Genomic DNA, 15,440 nt, shown 5'->3' with positions numbered 1-15,440 from the left:
TAATAGAGTTTGACTTTCTTCCCCTAAGGGCAATGGAAGACAATGCAGGCAGGGCAAGCGAGTGCCCAGGACAGATTTGCACGTTAAAAGACCACACTGGATGCAAATGGACAATTAGAGAGAGGAAAGCAGATAGGAAAATCAGTTAGCAAAGCTCTAGGCGAGGCTGCAGGTGGCCAAGGCTAAGCTGCGACCACAGAAATGGAAAGCAATGAGCTAGAAGACAAGGCAAATTTTGATTGGTGGGGTCATGTGGGAGAGTCAAGTGGAAATATCTGGCTGACCAGTATCTATATGAGTCTGAAGCTCATTAATTTATTGAATAAATTCTTATGGAGAAACTATAATGTGCCAGGCACTATAGTAAATGTTGTACATTCAGACTATGTGCCTACTTAATTAAATCGAGCATCTAATGGTGGGGATGGGAGATGAGCAATAATTAACAATTTCTATGGCCCAGATGGTAAAGAATCTGCCTGCAATGCGGGAGATCTGGGTTTGATCCCTGGGTCAGGAAGATACCATGGAGAAGGAAATGGCAACCCACTTGAGTATTCTCGCCTGGAGAATTCCATGGACAGAAGAGCCTGGCAGGCTACAGTCCATACAGTCACAAAGAGTTGGACATGACAGAGCGACTAACACTTTCATAAACATATTAGACACTGATAAGCACTACACAGGATTAAAGAACACGGTGTAATAATAGATTGACTGGGCAACTTTAAATGAGATCCTCAAGAAACGCCACTGAATGATATTTAAAATGAATTTAAACTGAGAGCAGAGTGATATTAAGGTTGTAACAATGTGATCCTATGAGGAAGAACCTTCCAGGCAGAAAGAATGCTTTTGCAAAGGCCCTTATGCAAAATGCAAGCTTAGTGTTTAAGCAACCAAAAACATATTAGTAAAGTTTTGTCAGAGTAAAGAATTTAGATTTTAATTACTATGGAAAACCACTGGAGAGTTCAAAGCAGTTATGACATGATCTGATCTGTGTTTTACAAAGTCCCTGGTGGTTCAGTAGTTGATTCCAAGCTTCCAACACAGAGGGTGCAGGTTCCATCCCTGGTCAGGAAACTAGATCCCACATGTCAGAGCTAAGACTAGCCAAATAAATACATAAAAAAGGTTCTCTTGGGAATTCCCTGATGGCCCAGTGTTATGGCTCCATGCTTTCACTGCTGGGGCAATCTCTGGTTGGGGAACTAAGATCCCATGAGCTGTGCAATTTGGCTGAAGCACTAAAAATTTTTAAAAATGTTTTCTTAAAACAGGTTTCTCTCAGGTTAGAGACTTGGTACTGTAGATGGATAGAAAAAAACAGGATTCAGGAATCAGACAGACCTAAGTGTGAATGCTACCACTAATGAGGTGTGTGGCTTTTGGAAAATAATTTTAGCCCTCCAAGTCTCAGCTTCTGTATACATAAAAGGAGAAGACTAATAGTTCCTATCTTATTACATTAAATTAAATGATACAGTGTGTGTAATGTACTTAGTATGGTACCAGGCTTCGTGAATGTTCAATAATGTTGATTATTATTATGAATGATCACTCTATAAACAGGCTAAAGATGCACAGCTGGGAGTCATGAGCAAGTGCACAGCTACTAGAGACAAGAAAGGATGAGAACACTTAGGGAGAATGTAGGAGGAAGTCCCAGAGCGAGGCTAATTGTCAGAGGGAAATCTACCTATGAGAAAACATTTCTATTTACTATTCATGAAATAGATAATTCGTAGGTAAGGAGTTGGTATTTCTATCATGCTCAATGAAGTATTAATCTTGAACATGATTTTGTAAATGAAAAATATTTTAAAGAAACAGTTCCTATCCAAACATGCAGAAGCAACCAACTAAAATATGTCACAAATTATTTTGAATATACAACTAAATTTCTTTGTGTTTTTTTTTTACAACTAAATTTCAAACTATCCCTTCTTCTCTACTTTTAAAGGAAATAAATAAAAGCAGTAGGCCTACATTTAGAGTTTCTCTATACATTGATTTTAAATAGATTTTACTCTGATCTTGAAACAAGTGTCAGATCAGAAGAGAGTAACAATCTTTTGTTGCATAGCTGCTACTGCTGCTTAGCCACTTCAGTCGTGCCCGACTCTGTGCAACCCTACGGACTGTAGCCTGCCAGGCTACTCTGTCCATGGGATTCTCCAGGCAAGAGTACTGGAGTGGGTTACATAGCTACATGTAGTGATATATGAACAGAGAGAGGTGATGTTTTTGTTATAGTTTTTTAACTTGATTCTTCTCAAGCTGAACACTCAATATAATTTACATCAACTATCATAGGACTTCATATGCAAAATTTAAATTTTAAATATTAAAAGAACCATTTTGCAAATAACACACACACACACATGTGCGCACACACACACACACACACACATATTTTACCTAATAATGCTACTGGAATGCTAATGGAAGTTGAACCTATGGTGTTGGTAAAGTCTAGGAAACACCTTAATGGAGACTGGGCAAAATAAGCCACCTTTTTACAATGGATTCCATGATCTGTGATTTGTCTTGCATTTTCTCACCATTAAAAGTTGGTAACTGGACACAGTAATGCTGTGAGGTCCTTATCAATAGAACATTTGGCAATCGTTTATAAACGTCTGCTATGTACCAGGCACTCCACTGACTGCTAATACATAAAATTAAACAGAAGTTGTTCACATTGACCACTCAAACTAAGAACAAACTTCTTTGAATCCAACACCTTCCTACAAAAATAATACCTACCTCAGTCTCATTCACTGCAGCACTCACAAGTGTTATGCGTTTATGGGCATATACCATTAATTACAGATAATTCTCAGAGATGACAAGGTAGTCATTTAAAACTGGTTTTGAAAGTTCTGTTTCCACAAATAAACCAAAACCCCTCTTTCATCCAAGACTGCTTCTTATTTTGTGACTACTCATCTCCTCTCCTTCCTTTATAAAATGCCTCCTAAGGGTTCATCCATATTCCTAGACCCTGCGGCCTAAACCGTTTTATCTGGTCCTTCAGGATTCGATTTTCACCTATCACCCAGCCTCACCTGATTCCCTAGCACGGCGGTGGCGCAAGCTGTGGACACCTCCTTGGGCCCAAACCACACTGAAGCGATGTGGGAGGGCAAGCCGAGGATGAACACCTGGGCCACGGAGCACAGGCACTGGCCCAGCATGGTGACCCAGAAGAGATGCTGCTGCACGCTGCCGCACTTGATCCAGGCGCCCAGGCAGTTGAGGCCGGAGCCCAGCAGGGCGGTGAGCCGCAGGCCTCTGGTATCCAGCAGCCAGGTGGCTGGGAAGATGAGGGGCACGTAGGCCAGCATGTACACCATGGACAGCCAGTCTATGTGCAGCGAGGAGACGTTGTAGAAGCCCTCGAAGACATTGCTGATGATGCTGTACTGGATCCACTGGAAGGCGTTCACCAGGGAGTAGGCGCTGAAAATAAGCAGCACCACAAAGCGCCTCGGGGAGAGCGCGATCCGGGGCACCAGCGTGCCCTCGCCCCCCGGGGTCTCCTCGCCCGGGTCCTTGGGCAGCAGCCGGGCCTGGGTCTCCTCCTCCGGGGCCAGCGGAGTCTTCGGCCCGTCCGGGGTTCCCGAGGCGGTGGCCTTGGGGCTGTCCCGAGAAACCCCGTTCAAGGCCAGACAGCCGGCCGTGGGCCCGTTCTGCGTCTCCGCGCTCACCTTTCCGGCCGGCGCGTCCCCCGGGACTGGGAGGTATCCGTTCGCCGGCGGGTGTCCGCTCGCCATCGCGGTCCCCTCCTCATCGTCCGGCCGCGCCATGTCCCCGGGCGCCCCGGAGCCGCCGGGCGCCCCCGCTCTCCTCCCCGCCCTATACCCCTACCCCAGCTTGCGCCCCAAGGCCCTCCCGGCAACCACCCCCAAAACCCCTACCCCTCGGTCGGCGCTCCTGCGACGGTCTCCCCAGCTGGGGGAGCCTGGGTGTGAACCGAGAGCGGCAAAGCCGTGCCGCCAGAGTCAGCAAGCGAGGTCCTGGACCCCACGCGCGGCCCCGGCGGGCGTCCCCACGGCTACCAGGCCGGGTAGGTGAGCGCAGCGTCATCGCGCCCTCGGGCCAATCAGCGGGCGCCCTCGCCCGCGGGAGCCAATCAGGGCGCGTCCGGAGGGGCGGGGCGAGGCACGTCTTGCCGGGTGGCGGAGGAGGAGGGTCACGCTGGCGGTCGCGCGGCTGGGTGATCGCCACTTGGAAGGATGCGGTAGGCAGAAGTCCTCAGACTCGGGGATGGGCGAACGGGCGGGCGAGAGGCGACGCTTGGATCGAGTAACTAGGGAGGGAAGCGAGGGGGTAGGAGAAACAGAGCAGAGACAGGCGGTCATCAGTCTTTCCGCTTACAGGGGCTCCCCTAGAGCCAAGTTTGATAGTGGCGGAGGACGAACTTGGCCTCCTTGGCCCAGTGCAGCTGTCTGTCGATATCAGACCCTGCCTGTAGAGCACACTGGACCAGGTTTCATGAATTGGTGCTATCTCGACATTGGAAAAACGCAAGAAAGCATTCTGTTCCAAGTAAATAGATTTCTTAAGAAATCTGCCCTTGTGAAATTGGAATTTCCTGGGGATGTGTTGTGTCTGAGCAGGCCCAGTTGCTTAACGGTTTCCCGTAAACCCACACTTTCAGTTAGTGGTTAACTGAACTCACTCTTTGGCTTCCAGGCACCAAACTTGCTTTGAAAGGAATGTGCCTCATACCGTCATGGACTCTGGGGAATAAAAAAATAAAAAGCAGACATATTCCCTGCTCTCAAGAGCGCACGTGGCCTTGTAAGTCTTTTTGGACAACAGAAAATCTCAGCCCTGCTACTTCTTGGGAAACTAAATTTGAAGAAAAAAAGAAAAGACTCCAAATGGCTTCCCTAGTAAAGAATCTGCCTGGGATGAGGGAGACCTGGGGTTGATCCTTGGGTCAGGAAGAGCCCCTGAAGAAGGGAATGGCTATCAACTCCAGTATTCTTGCCTGGAGAATTCCATGGACAGAGAGCTTGGCGGGCTACAATCCATGGGATCAGAAAGAGTTGAAGTGGTCCAAACGACTTTCACATTTTTTATTTATGTATTTTAATTGGAGTAGGATTGCTTTACAGTGTTGTGTTTCTTTCTGCTATACAACAATGTGAATCACCTGTTTGTTGTTGTTCAGTCACTCAGTTGTGTCTGACCCTTTTCGACCCCATGGATTGCAGCAATATATATGTATATATCCCCTCTGTTTTGAGCCTCCCCGGCAGCTCCCCATCTCACCCCTCTAGGTCATCACAGAGCACCAAGCTGAGCTCCCTCTGCTATACAGCAGCTTCCCACTAGCTAGCTATGGACCATTTTTCTAGACACATATTCATTATTAAAGTGAAATTGAAACTAGGGGTATTTCACAATGGACTTAATATTAAAAAGTCTTGCTACCTAGAATGCTAAAACCTGATACACTTTATTGCTACTTAACCTAAAGGAGATCAGTCCTGGGTGTTCATTGGAAGGACTGATGCTGAAGCTGAAACTCCAATACTTTGGCCACCTCGTGCGAAGAGTTGACTCACTGGAAAAGACCCTGATGCTGGGAGGGATTGGGGGCAGGAGGAGAAGGGGACGACAGAGGATGAGATGGGTGGATGGCATCACCGACTCGATAGACATGAGTTTGGGTAAACTCCGGGAGTTGGTGATGGATAGGGAGGCCTGGCGTGCTGCGATTCATGGGGTCGCAGAGAGTCGGACATGACTGAGGGACTGAACTGAACTGAACATCATTATATTGGTAGCATATAAACTTATTATCAGATACTTATCAGTGAAGATGAAAACTACATAATCCTAAACCTTAGGAAATTTTAATGTCTTCCTTAGTCATCCTATGTAAATTGCACATACCACCCTAACTGCTTCCCCTGCTTTATTTTTCTCCTTAATGCTTAGCACACTCTAAAATGTCCTATATTTTACTTTTCTTTTCTTTTTTTGGTTATTTCCTCCTTCCCCACTAAAATGTAAGTTCTTTGAAGGCAGGGCTGAAAGTTTTGTTGCATTGCTGCTGTTGCTGTATACTGAGAACTTGAAACAGTACCTAGCAATAGGTTTTCAATAAATATTTACTGAATGATTGCAACTAACAAGCTTTGTATATTTTAAATAATTGCTTACTTTGTAAGTGAATCTCTTTTTTAAAAAAAACTTGCAAATTTCTTCTACAAACATGATTTTCTAAACATTGATTTAGATATTATTTTAGATAACTTAGTGATGTCCCTGAGTGAACAAACAAATAACTAAATCCAAAGGACTTCATTCTGTTAAGAAGTCTATATGGATTTCTGAGAAATGAACTAATTGCATTGCATGATATTCAGGACAACTTACTGTTCATTATTCTGAGGCTTTTAAAATACCTTTATGTACTAGGAAACCTACATAGTTCACCAAAAAAACAAAAAACCAACTGTTCAGGAAGTGAATCTGTGTATAGAATTTAATTTTAGATCCTTTTTTTTTTTTTTAAGTATAATGACCTACAACATGTTAATTCCAGGTGCACAATATAGTGTTTCCATATTTCTATACATTTCAAAATGATTACCAGCAATGGGTAGAATTTTAAATGGACCTTTCTTTACTTGCCCCAGTAGTACCTCCAATCCACATGTTCACAGTAAACATTTAGGCACCCCCTTCCTGAAATCAAAAAGTAGCAAAGTACATTAGGGCCGCATTTCCCCATTATTCAGTGAAGGTTGGAGATTGTCTTCTGCCAGATTGGAAAGATAACTCTCCTTTCAGCACAGAAGAGCTTCCTGAATGCCCTGCAGGGAGACCCCTCTCTCTGATTGTTGAGGCTCCATCTGTTTAAAAATAACTTGTCTTTCCTATGGTCCTTAGCAAGAAGGAATGGGATTGGGAGTCCTCTGAGTGTCCTGGACACCAGTTAGCATGGTATCTAATTTCCCTCCATGGTGGAATTCCCTGGCAATCCAGTGGTTAAGACACCATGGTTCCACTGCAGGGAGCACAGGTTTGATCCCTGGCTGGGGAACTAAGATTCTACATGCCATGCATCCTGGCCAACAAAATAAAAAATTGCCCTCCACACTATCACCAACTTGAGCCTGTCTTATTCTTGCCCACCTTATCTTTTGCCTTCCCTGCACTTAACGAAGTTCTGTATCTGACCCTGTCATCATCATGGAGCATAGCAGCAAGAGGATTTAGAATAGTAGAGAAGAGTATCTGACCTCGAGCCTGGCTACCTGGAGTTGAATTCCAACTTTAGTACTCGCTTAACTGTGTGAACTTGGGCAAGTTACTGAGCTGATCTGTAATAGCACATGCCTTATAAGACCATTAACAGGAGGATTAAGTGAGTAAAGAACACCTGGCACATGATTTAGGTATTCTTAGTATTGAGGTAGTCTACTATAGGTTTCCCAGGTGGTGCTAGGGGTAAAGAACCTGCCTGTCAGTGCAGGAGACGTGACAGACGTGGGTTCGATCCCTGGGTCGGGAGGATCCCCTGGAGGAAGGCATGGCAACCGACTGATATTCTTGCCTGGAGAACCCCATGGACAGAGGAGCCTGGCAGGCTACAGTCCATAGGGTTGCAAAGAATCGGACATGACTGAAGCAACTTAACATGGGCACACACTTAAGGGCCCAGGCTCCAGAGCCAAATGAACTGGACTCAAACCCTAGCTATTTGACTTACTAATTGCATGACTGGATTAGTTACTCTGTGCCTCAGTTTCCACAGGGGAAGGGGGGGGGGACAATATTCTTCATAAGATTGTTGTGAGAAATAAATGGGTAATAAATATAAAGAACTTCAATGTGTCTTGACCCCTGATATATAGTAATACTCAGTAAAATGTTGTCCAGAGCCATTATTATCAACTCGTATCTCCTCAAAGTCATATCTCATTTTCATGTATTCTTAGATTTCATCCCATCTTGTCTTTTTTTTTTAACATGGACCATTTTTAAAGTCTTTATTGAATTAGTTACAATATTACTTGTGTTTTATGTTCTGTTTTTTGGTGGTGAGGCATGTGGGATCTTAGCACCCCAATCAGGGGTCAAACCCATACCCCTTATATTAGAAGGTGAAGTCTTTTTTTTAATTATTATTGTTTTTATACTCGGAGGATAATTGCTTTACAATGTTGTATTGGTTTCTGCCACACAACAACGTGAATCAGCCGTAAGTATACATACGTGCCCTCCCTCTTGAACCTCCCACCCGCCCCATGCCATCTCACCCCTCTAGGTTGTTATAGAGCATGTTTTGAGCTCCTTGTGTTATACAGCAGCATCCCACTAGCTAGCTGCTTTACCTAAGGTAATACATCTGTTTCAGTGCTGCGCTTGCAATTCGTCCCACCCTCTCCTTCCCCTGCTGTGTCTACAAGTCCGTTCTCTGTGTCTGCCCTGCAGACATTCATCAGTATCATTGGTACTGGTGCATCAGTACCATTTTTCTAGATTCTGTATATATGGGTTAATGTACAATATTTGTTTTCTCTTTCTGACTGATTTCACTCTGTATAACAGGATCTTTAGACTGAATTTATGGTGGTAGACCTCCTCCCTGGAAGATGATCTGCGGATGTCCCCAAAGGGTAGCACGCAGTGGCATATACTAATTACACTTACCTCATAGGAGGGAGCCAACCGTTGACATATCTAGACAAGAGTTGACATATCTAGACAACATGTGACATATCTAGACAAGAGTTAGAGGCAATCTGTGTTGGACTAGGTATGTCATGGATAGAATGCCCAAACTCCAAGGAAACGTGAGCTATGTGAGATTTAAGATTTCTTCTGACTTGAAATTTCTTTGATTTATGAAAAGTAAGATATTTCCTATGAAAGGATTTGACAAAATTCATATTCTCTTTCAACAAAGTTCCAGAAAGTAACAAATGAAGTACAGAAAGGAGAAAACTCAGTAGTGTCTCTCTGTATTATCATTCTAATGTCTTAACCCTTGCCTCCTCTCTCTTGAGGTTTCATTGGTAAGTACTTATTAACCAGTTTAGGTATGACTCATACTTTATACAATATCACATGTTTGGATATATAACATAACAGGAACCTTCACCTCTGCCAGAGAGGACAGTACTGAGACCATCACTTGGTTGGGAGGCAAGAGGAGACTGAGCTACTTTATAGATGTGGAATGGCAAGTCTGAGACAGATCCGAATATGTAATAGTTCAGCCATGTGAGATCTGAATGATACCCAGGATCCAAGGTCCAAGATACTATTAAGAGTGATGTGGCTGTTCCTGAGCAAAGGTTTCCTGAAGACTAAGAGGGTATGTTACAAGCCAGAACAAAGTCACTAGATGTCAAATCCACGTGTCATGGAGCGGGGGTAGATTTTAGCAGCATTGTTTTCAGTTGGCACCACTATTACCATGTCTGTTTCCCTGAGCAGCCAAGGCAATGCTGTTCTACTCTGTGGAAAGGTTAGGTTGGGAATAGAGAGGTGGAGAAAGCTGGAAATTAGAATCCTCCCAGATGTACTTTACCCCATTGAAATGTATCCAGTCCCCTCCCCAACCCCCACCGCTGCCATTGAAGTGATTTATCTGTATGTATACGCTACATTCCTAGAAAAAGAATCCTAGGATTTTCCCTTCTGTGTGTTTTCATCTTTCTTCTTCTTCATCCATGATACCAGTTGAGTCCATCAGCACTGTAGGTCCCCTACATATGAAACATCAAGCTGTGAACTTTCGAAGAGGCAAGCGGGTGTTCCAGCAGCATCAGGCATGCATGAAATTGCAGCTTGCCCTCCACCTCCTATTGCTGATAATCCTTCAATTTTACCATCTCCCATCTCTACTCCCTCCTCCAGTCAGTAACTCTTCTTGCTCAGTGCCAGCCCCTGAATGCTAACTGTACTACTGTATTTTTCAAGGTACTGTACCATAAGATTAAAAATGTTTTCTTCATTTTTTGTGTTTGTTTTTATGCATTATTGGTATGAAAAGTATTATATATCTGTTACAGTACAGTACTATATAGCTGACTGTGTTAACTGGGTACTTAGGCTGATTTGTTTGACTTATAAACAAATTAGACTTATGAACGTGCTCTCGAAATGGAACTTGTTTGTATGTAAGGGACTTAGTGTACAATGAAACCAAACACAGGTTAGAGCAGATTATTCTGCCATATTTCTAGATCTTTGAGTTGCACACCAAATCTAGGACTGATCACTCCACATTTGTTTAACCACCCATAAGGTTCACAATTTTCCCAGCTCTGTGATCACCAGTGATTTCAAATTGACCAATGTAACCATACTTCAGCATCAGTTAGAAACCGAGCAATGACTTTGAAGCAATGCCTGATAAGAATTTGGCATTTGGGTCTCTTTTTGACATTGTTGATGCTCTTGAGAGCATCAGCCAAGTAATTCATGCATACCATTGTAGTGCCATGGAAGGATGGTGGAAACTACATGTACCTTTTTTTGCGTAGGTGTGCTAGGAATTCAGTGCTGCTGTGGGAAGAACATCCTGCCCTAAAACCTCCCACAGATTTGCTAAATTTGCTCCTGCCTTTCCTATCTTGCTTAAAATTTGCCTGAGTGATTTAAATATAATCAATGTCAAATCACAGTAAATTGTCCATGTTACATCTTGTTCCTATTTCCTTTACCTGAATGGATTTATCAGATTTCTAGTTGGCATGTTGGTTTTAAAGATGGTGAGATTCAGAAAAACAAATTTAAAGTTTTCCATTCACACATTTATCTCTGACTGACTGCTCCCCTACTCCAGCTGTATTCATTTGAATTTCTTTGTTTTTTACTGGTAAGGGAGGATTTTGTGCTCAGGAAAACAAAATGTGGTTACTTGGGTTTAAATCAATACATGATTTGTTAAAGTTGCTAATATCAGATTTCTACTTCAGCTTCAGTGACATCATGTAAGTAGCTTGAAATTGACCATAATGGGAGTATTCACACAATGAAAGTGGCAAATACGACATCTACCCATGTACCAATGCTAAAAGTCTAACAAGACAGATCATTCAAAGCATTTTAAACACTACTTACAAACCTAGTAAGTCCGAAACTTTTGGTTAAAACAAGTTTCCTTAAGCAGTAAAATACTGCTTGCAAAGAAACTGTTTTATAGCTGTGGGATCATAAAATACATATCTGTCACCCAGTCTCTGTCACCACCCTGCCCCACACACACTGTTCTTGACACAGATCTCCTAAAATTCTTATAATTTCCTAAGTGGTAAGAGCACTAGGAACATCTTTGTTTTAATATTCGGTCCTTGACCCTGGTTCCTAACACAGAGTTGATAAATCCTTTGGAATTTCCTGGGTAACAACAGTGTAACCAGTCGCTTTTAATGAGGCAACTCTTGGTGGGCCCCTCGCAGGGCTGGTCACCAGAAAGACCAAGCCATGATTAGAAGCTTGGACTTTTCAGCCTCATCTATTCTCCAGACAGGAGAGAGGGGCTAGAAATGAAATGAATGATCAACCATGCCTATATGAGAAAGCCTCCATCAGTTCAGTTCAGTTCAGTCATTCAGTCGGGTCCGACTCTTTGTGACCCCATGAACTGCAGCACGCCAGGCCTCCCCATTCATCACCAACTCCTGTAGTCCACCCAAACCCATGTCCATTGAGTCAGTGATGCCATCCAAGCATCTTATCCTCTGTCGTCCCCTTCTCCTCCTGCCCTCAATCTTTCCCAGCATCAGGGTCTTTTCTAATGAGTCAGTTCTTTGCATGAGGTGGCCAAAGTATTGGAGTTTCAGCTTCAGCATCAGTCCCTCCAATGAACACCCAGGACTGATCTCCTTTAGGATGGGGTGATTGGATCTCCTTGCAGTCCAAGGGACTCTCAAGAATCTTCTCCAACACCACAGTTCAAAAGCATCAATTCTTTATAGACCAACTCTCACATCTATACATGGCTACTGGATAAACCATAGCCTTGACTAGACAGAGCTTTGTTGACAAAGTAATGTCTCTGCTTTTTAATATGCTGTCTAGGTTGATCATAACTTTCCTTCCGAGGAGTAAGCGTCTTTTAATTTCATGGCTGCAATCACCATCTGCAGTGATTTTGGAGCCTCCATACAAAATCCCAAAGTACTGGATTAGGAGAGTTTCTTTAACACCAGGCAAACACCTGAAGGTGTGAAGAGTGGTGCTCCTGAGAAAGCATGGAAAATCCATATCCTTCCCCACATACCCTGCCCTGTGCATCTACTCCATCTTGATGTTCATCTGTATCCTTTATCTTATTCTTTGGTAGTAAACCAGTAAATAGTAAGTAGACTGTGTGCCTTTGTTCTGCGAGCTGCTCCAGCAAGTTAATCAAAACCAAGGAGGGGGTCATGTGAACCTCGATTTTAAAATTTAACCTGTATTACATGATAAATCATGTCCTCTCCCCCTTCTGAAATGTAACTAAAACAGTTTAATTTTACATAGTTGGCCACATGCCTAGTATTGTATCCTATAACCTTAGGGTGGGAATGACCTTGGTAAGGTTTTGTGAAATGTGTATCAACTGAAAAAATACCGCAACCTGAAAGTTACGTTTTATTTGGTGGAAATTTTTAGAGGTAGCATCTTAAGTGATCCTGAGAGAGTGACTCTGAGAAGGCAGTGAGGTGGGGGGATGGGGGGCGGTAAGGCGGGGAGAGGGGATAGGGAGGTGTGTGTGTGTGTTGGGGGAGAGCCAGGTTATATAGATGTTTTGCAACAAAGGGCATATTTTTTGTAAATTAAAGAAAACCAGATAACCCAGGTTAAGGAATTTAGCTCATTTCTGTGTATGGGAATGCAAGAGTCTGGGCTCATTGAAGCCATTCCTTTGACATGCACCTCAGCTATCTGGGGCCAGTACCTAGTGTTTTTCACATCCTGAGTTCCTCAGGGCTCACTGTAGGGAATGGCTGCAGTCTAATGGGTGCTAGATGGCAGGTATTACTCTCCTTCCTGAGTTCCTTCCAGGATGACTAGCTCACCGTGGAGGACTGCAATTGCCGATGACTGTGACATCCTTGTTTACTGATATGGCAGGAAATATTCCATTTCTCATGTGAAAGAAAATGAATTCACTGATAGCAAGGTGCTTTAAAATGGAGCCTGGAGGCCATTAACAAGGTGAACCTTACACATAGATGGAACTATGACTTTTTGAACTGGGCCAAACCACAAATATTCACAGGACTCTGCAAGAACACCTGAAACCTGTCACAATCCTGAGTTGAGCTTTCCCCTCCCTCTAGTGCTAGCCTTTGCACCCAAACCTGTTTAGCCTAAATTCTGCCTCCAATTCCACTTAAAATTCTTTGTAATACGAACCTCCTTTCTTTGCCTTTAAAAGCTCCTGACTTTTACTTCCCAGCAGGACACTGTTTGGGTTGCTACCAGAATCTATGTGACGTTAACTGCAATTCTTTGATCCCCAATCTGTTAAGTGAGAGTCCCTCGGTATCTGACTCTTTGAGGTCTGTTTGAGTTCTCCAGGCCAGAATACTGAAGTGGGTAGCCTCTCTCTTCTCCAGGGGGTCTTCCCGACCCAGGAATGGAATAGGGGTCTCCTGCGTTGCAGGCAGATTCTCTACCAACTGAGCTATCAGGGAAACCCAATCCGTAGGGAAAGACCAAGCTAGCCAAGATGGCGGTGGTCAGGCTCTCACCCAACAGCCTCTCGCTCTCGCCCCATGTTTGGTAAATGATTATGTAATGGCTGAGCTCATTTGTAGCACCGCGCATGCGTATCACAATGAACCCGCTTGGCCACGGGCCGGGTTTGTTCTGTGTATATAAGCTCCACCTTACAAGCCCTTGAGGGTACATTATGGCTGCGTCTGCTGGGTCAACCTCGAGAGGAGAGAATACGACGTTCTGGTGCAATGGCTGCTCTAGCAGTCAGAAGAGAATAAATATCTACAGCTCCTTGAGGTTTTTACCTGCTTCCCTGCTCGTGCCTTGCCTACCCTGGGTTCAACGAACAGTGAGATACAGCAAAACAACTTCCTTCCAAGATACAAATTCTAAACTTTCTGAAAAGATTTCACAATTACAAAAGACTTATAATTCTGTCATCCGTTCCTGCTCAAATCTGTCCTCTGCATCTACCCCCATCTCCCTCCTTCCCTTGCTGAACTCCCAGCTAACCCCTCAAACCTCGAGGCCCCCTTCTTCAGCCTCCACCCCCAATCTCTTTCATTCAACCAATTCAAACTCAACGTTTAGGGAATTCCCTGGCAGTCCAGTGGTTAGGACTCCCCGCTTCCATTGCAGGGGGCACGGGTTGCATCCCTGGGCAGAGAACTAAGATCCCGCAAGCTGTGTAGCGCAGCTGAAAAATGAATAGAAAATCCGTACATTTAAATCGAAGCCTAGTGATGAGGGCACCTTTTAAAATGTACGTTATATACTTTGGACTAAGAGTTGCTAGCTATAGTCAAAGAACTTTCTGATGTAACTGCAGACCCTCACCATTTTACAAAGGAATTTAACATTGTCATTCAAACCTATGAGCCTTTGTTTCCTGATCTTTTATTAGTTTTGTTGGGGGGTCAGGCCCAACACTGGATGGCTAAAGCTGGCTGGAATCCTCCTTTAAAGGATCTGCAATGTATCCTGCCAGCTGATAGCCCTAAAGCCCAAGAAATAGAAAAATTTTATATAAAACCATTTCTCAGGCCAACCTAAAACCTGTTGATTGGAATAAAATCAAAGCATGCACTCAAGGACTAACAAACCTGTGCATGATATTACAACAGACTTGAAATTGTTAGACTCTTTAGATAATAGAGTCTTTAACTCCATGTTGATATATGGCCCAGGTGACGATCTCAATTCGGGCAAAGTGAGCCTGACTTAATTGAGAAATCATGGCAACTCCTGATTTGGTTAATTTGTCAAACCTATTGGACTCTACCTGCAATGCGGGAGACTAATATTCTATTCTTGGGTCAGGAAGATCTCCTGGAGAAGGAAATGGCTACACACTCCAGGATTCTTGCCTGGAGCATTCCATAGAGGAACCTGGCGGGCTCCATGGGGTCTCAAAGAGTTGGACACGACTAAGCAACTAACATTTTCACTTTTTTCATTCACAATTCAAATAAACTAAAGACCACTAAAATCATAAATTTACTGGTTCAACAGCTATCAGACTCCTCCCAGAGGCTTCAACAAACTAAATCAAAAGCCTTCAAACTCTAAAAATGTCTGCCATTTGAATCAGAAGCCTGACCATTGGAAAAAGGATTGCCTTAAACTAAAACACTTTAAACAATCGTCCCAAGTTAAGCCTTTAGTTCTTCTTATGGACTGTGCTTGCTCCAAGAACAAACTGGGCGACAATTCACTTATGATTAGAAGTGAGCTCCTTCTTGTCT

General features: G+C 43.7%; 2 protein-coding genes across 11 annotated transcripts in view; one reads left to right on the top strand and one right to left on the bottom strand.

Annotated features, from left to right (window-relative positions):
• FLVCR1 (FLVCR choline and heme transporter 1) overlaps positions 1–4,102 on the bottom strand; it is a 28,858-nt gene extending 24,756 nt beyond the window's left edge. For 6 of the 9 annotated variants that reach the window (XR_015142642.1, XR_015142639.1, XR_015142640.1 and 3 more), the window contains exon 1: positions 3,075–4,086. Coding sequence is in view for 4 of the 9 variants with exons in the window: in XM_086342312.1 (XP_086198438.1) it covers positions 3,075–3,815 (741 nt within the window). In the remaining 5 variants the exon portion in view is untranslated. Of the gene's footprint in view, positions 1–3,074 lie in introns of all 9 variants that reach the window. The other 3 variants (XR_015142641.1, XR_015142638.1, XM_086342310.1) reach the window with 2 other exon arrangements.
• A 37-nt stretch (positions 4,103–4,139) lies between these two features.
• Positions 4,140–15,440, top strand: part of SPATA45 (spermatogenesis associated 45) — a 35,021-nt gene continuing 23,720 nt past the window's right edge. Inside the window, exon 1 of one of the 2 annotated variants that reach the window (XM_086342337.1) lies at positions 4,140–4,249. The gene's annotated coding sequence lies outside the window, so the exon portion shown is untranslated. The remainder of the gene's footprint in view (positions 4,250–15,440) is intronic. The other variant, XM_086342338.1, reaches the window with a different exon arrangement.

The sequence above is a fragment of the Bos grunniens genome, chromosome 16 (genome assembly GCF_055505025.1).
Source record: "Bos grunniens cultivar Pamir isolate PY7600 chromosome 16, Bosgru_T2T1.0, whole genome shotgun sequence".
In the NCBI taxonomy this organism is placed as follows: domain Eukaryota; kingdom Metazoa; phylum Chordata; class Mammalia; order Artiodactyla; family Bovidae; genus Bos; species Bos grunniens.
The sequence above is the reverse complement of the archived record's forward strand: the minus strand, read 5'-3'. Positions and strand labels throughout refer to the sequence as shown.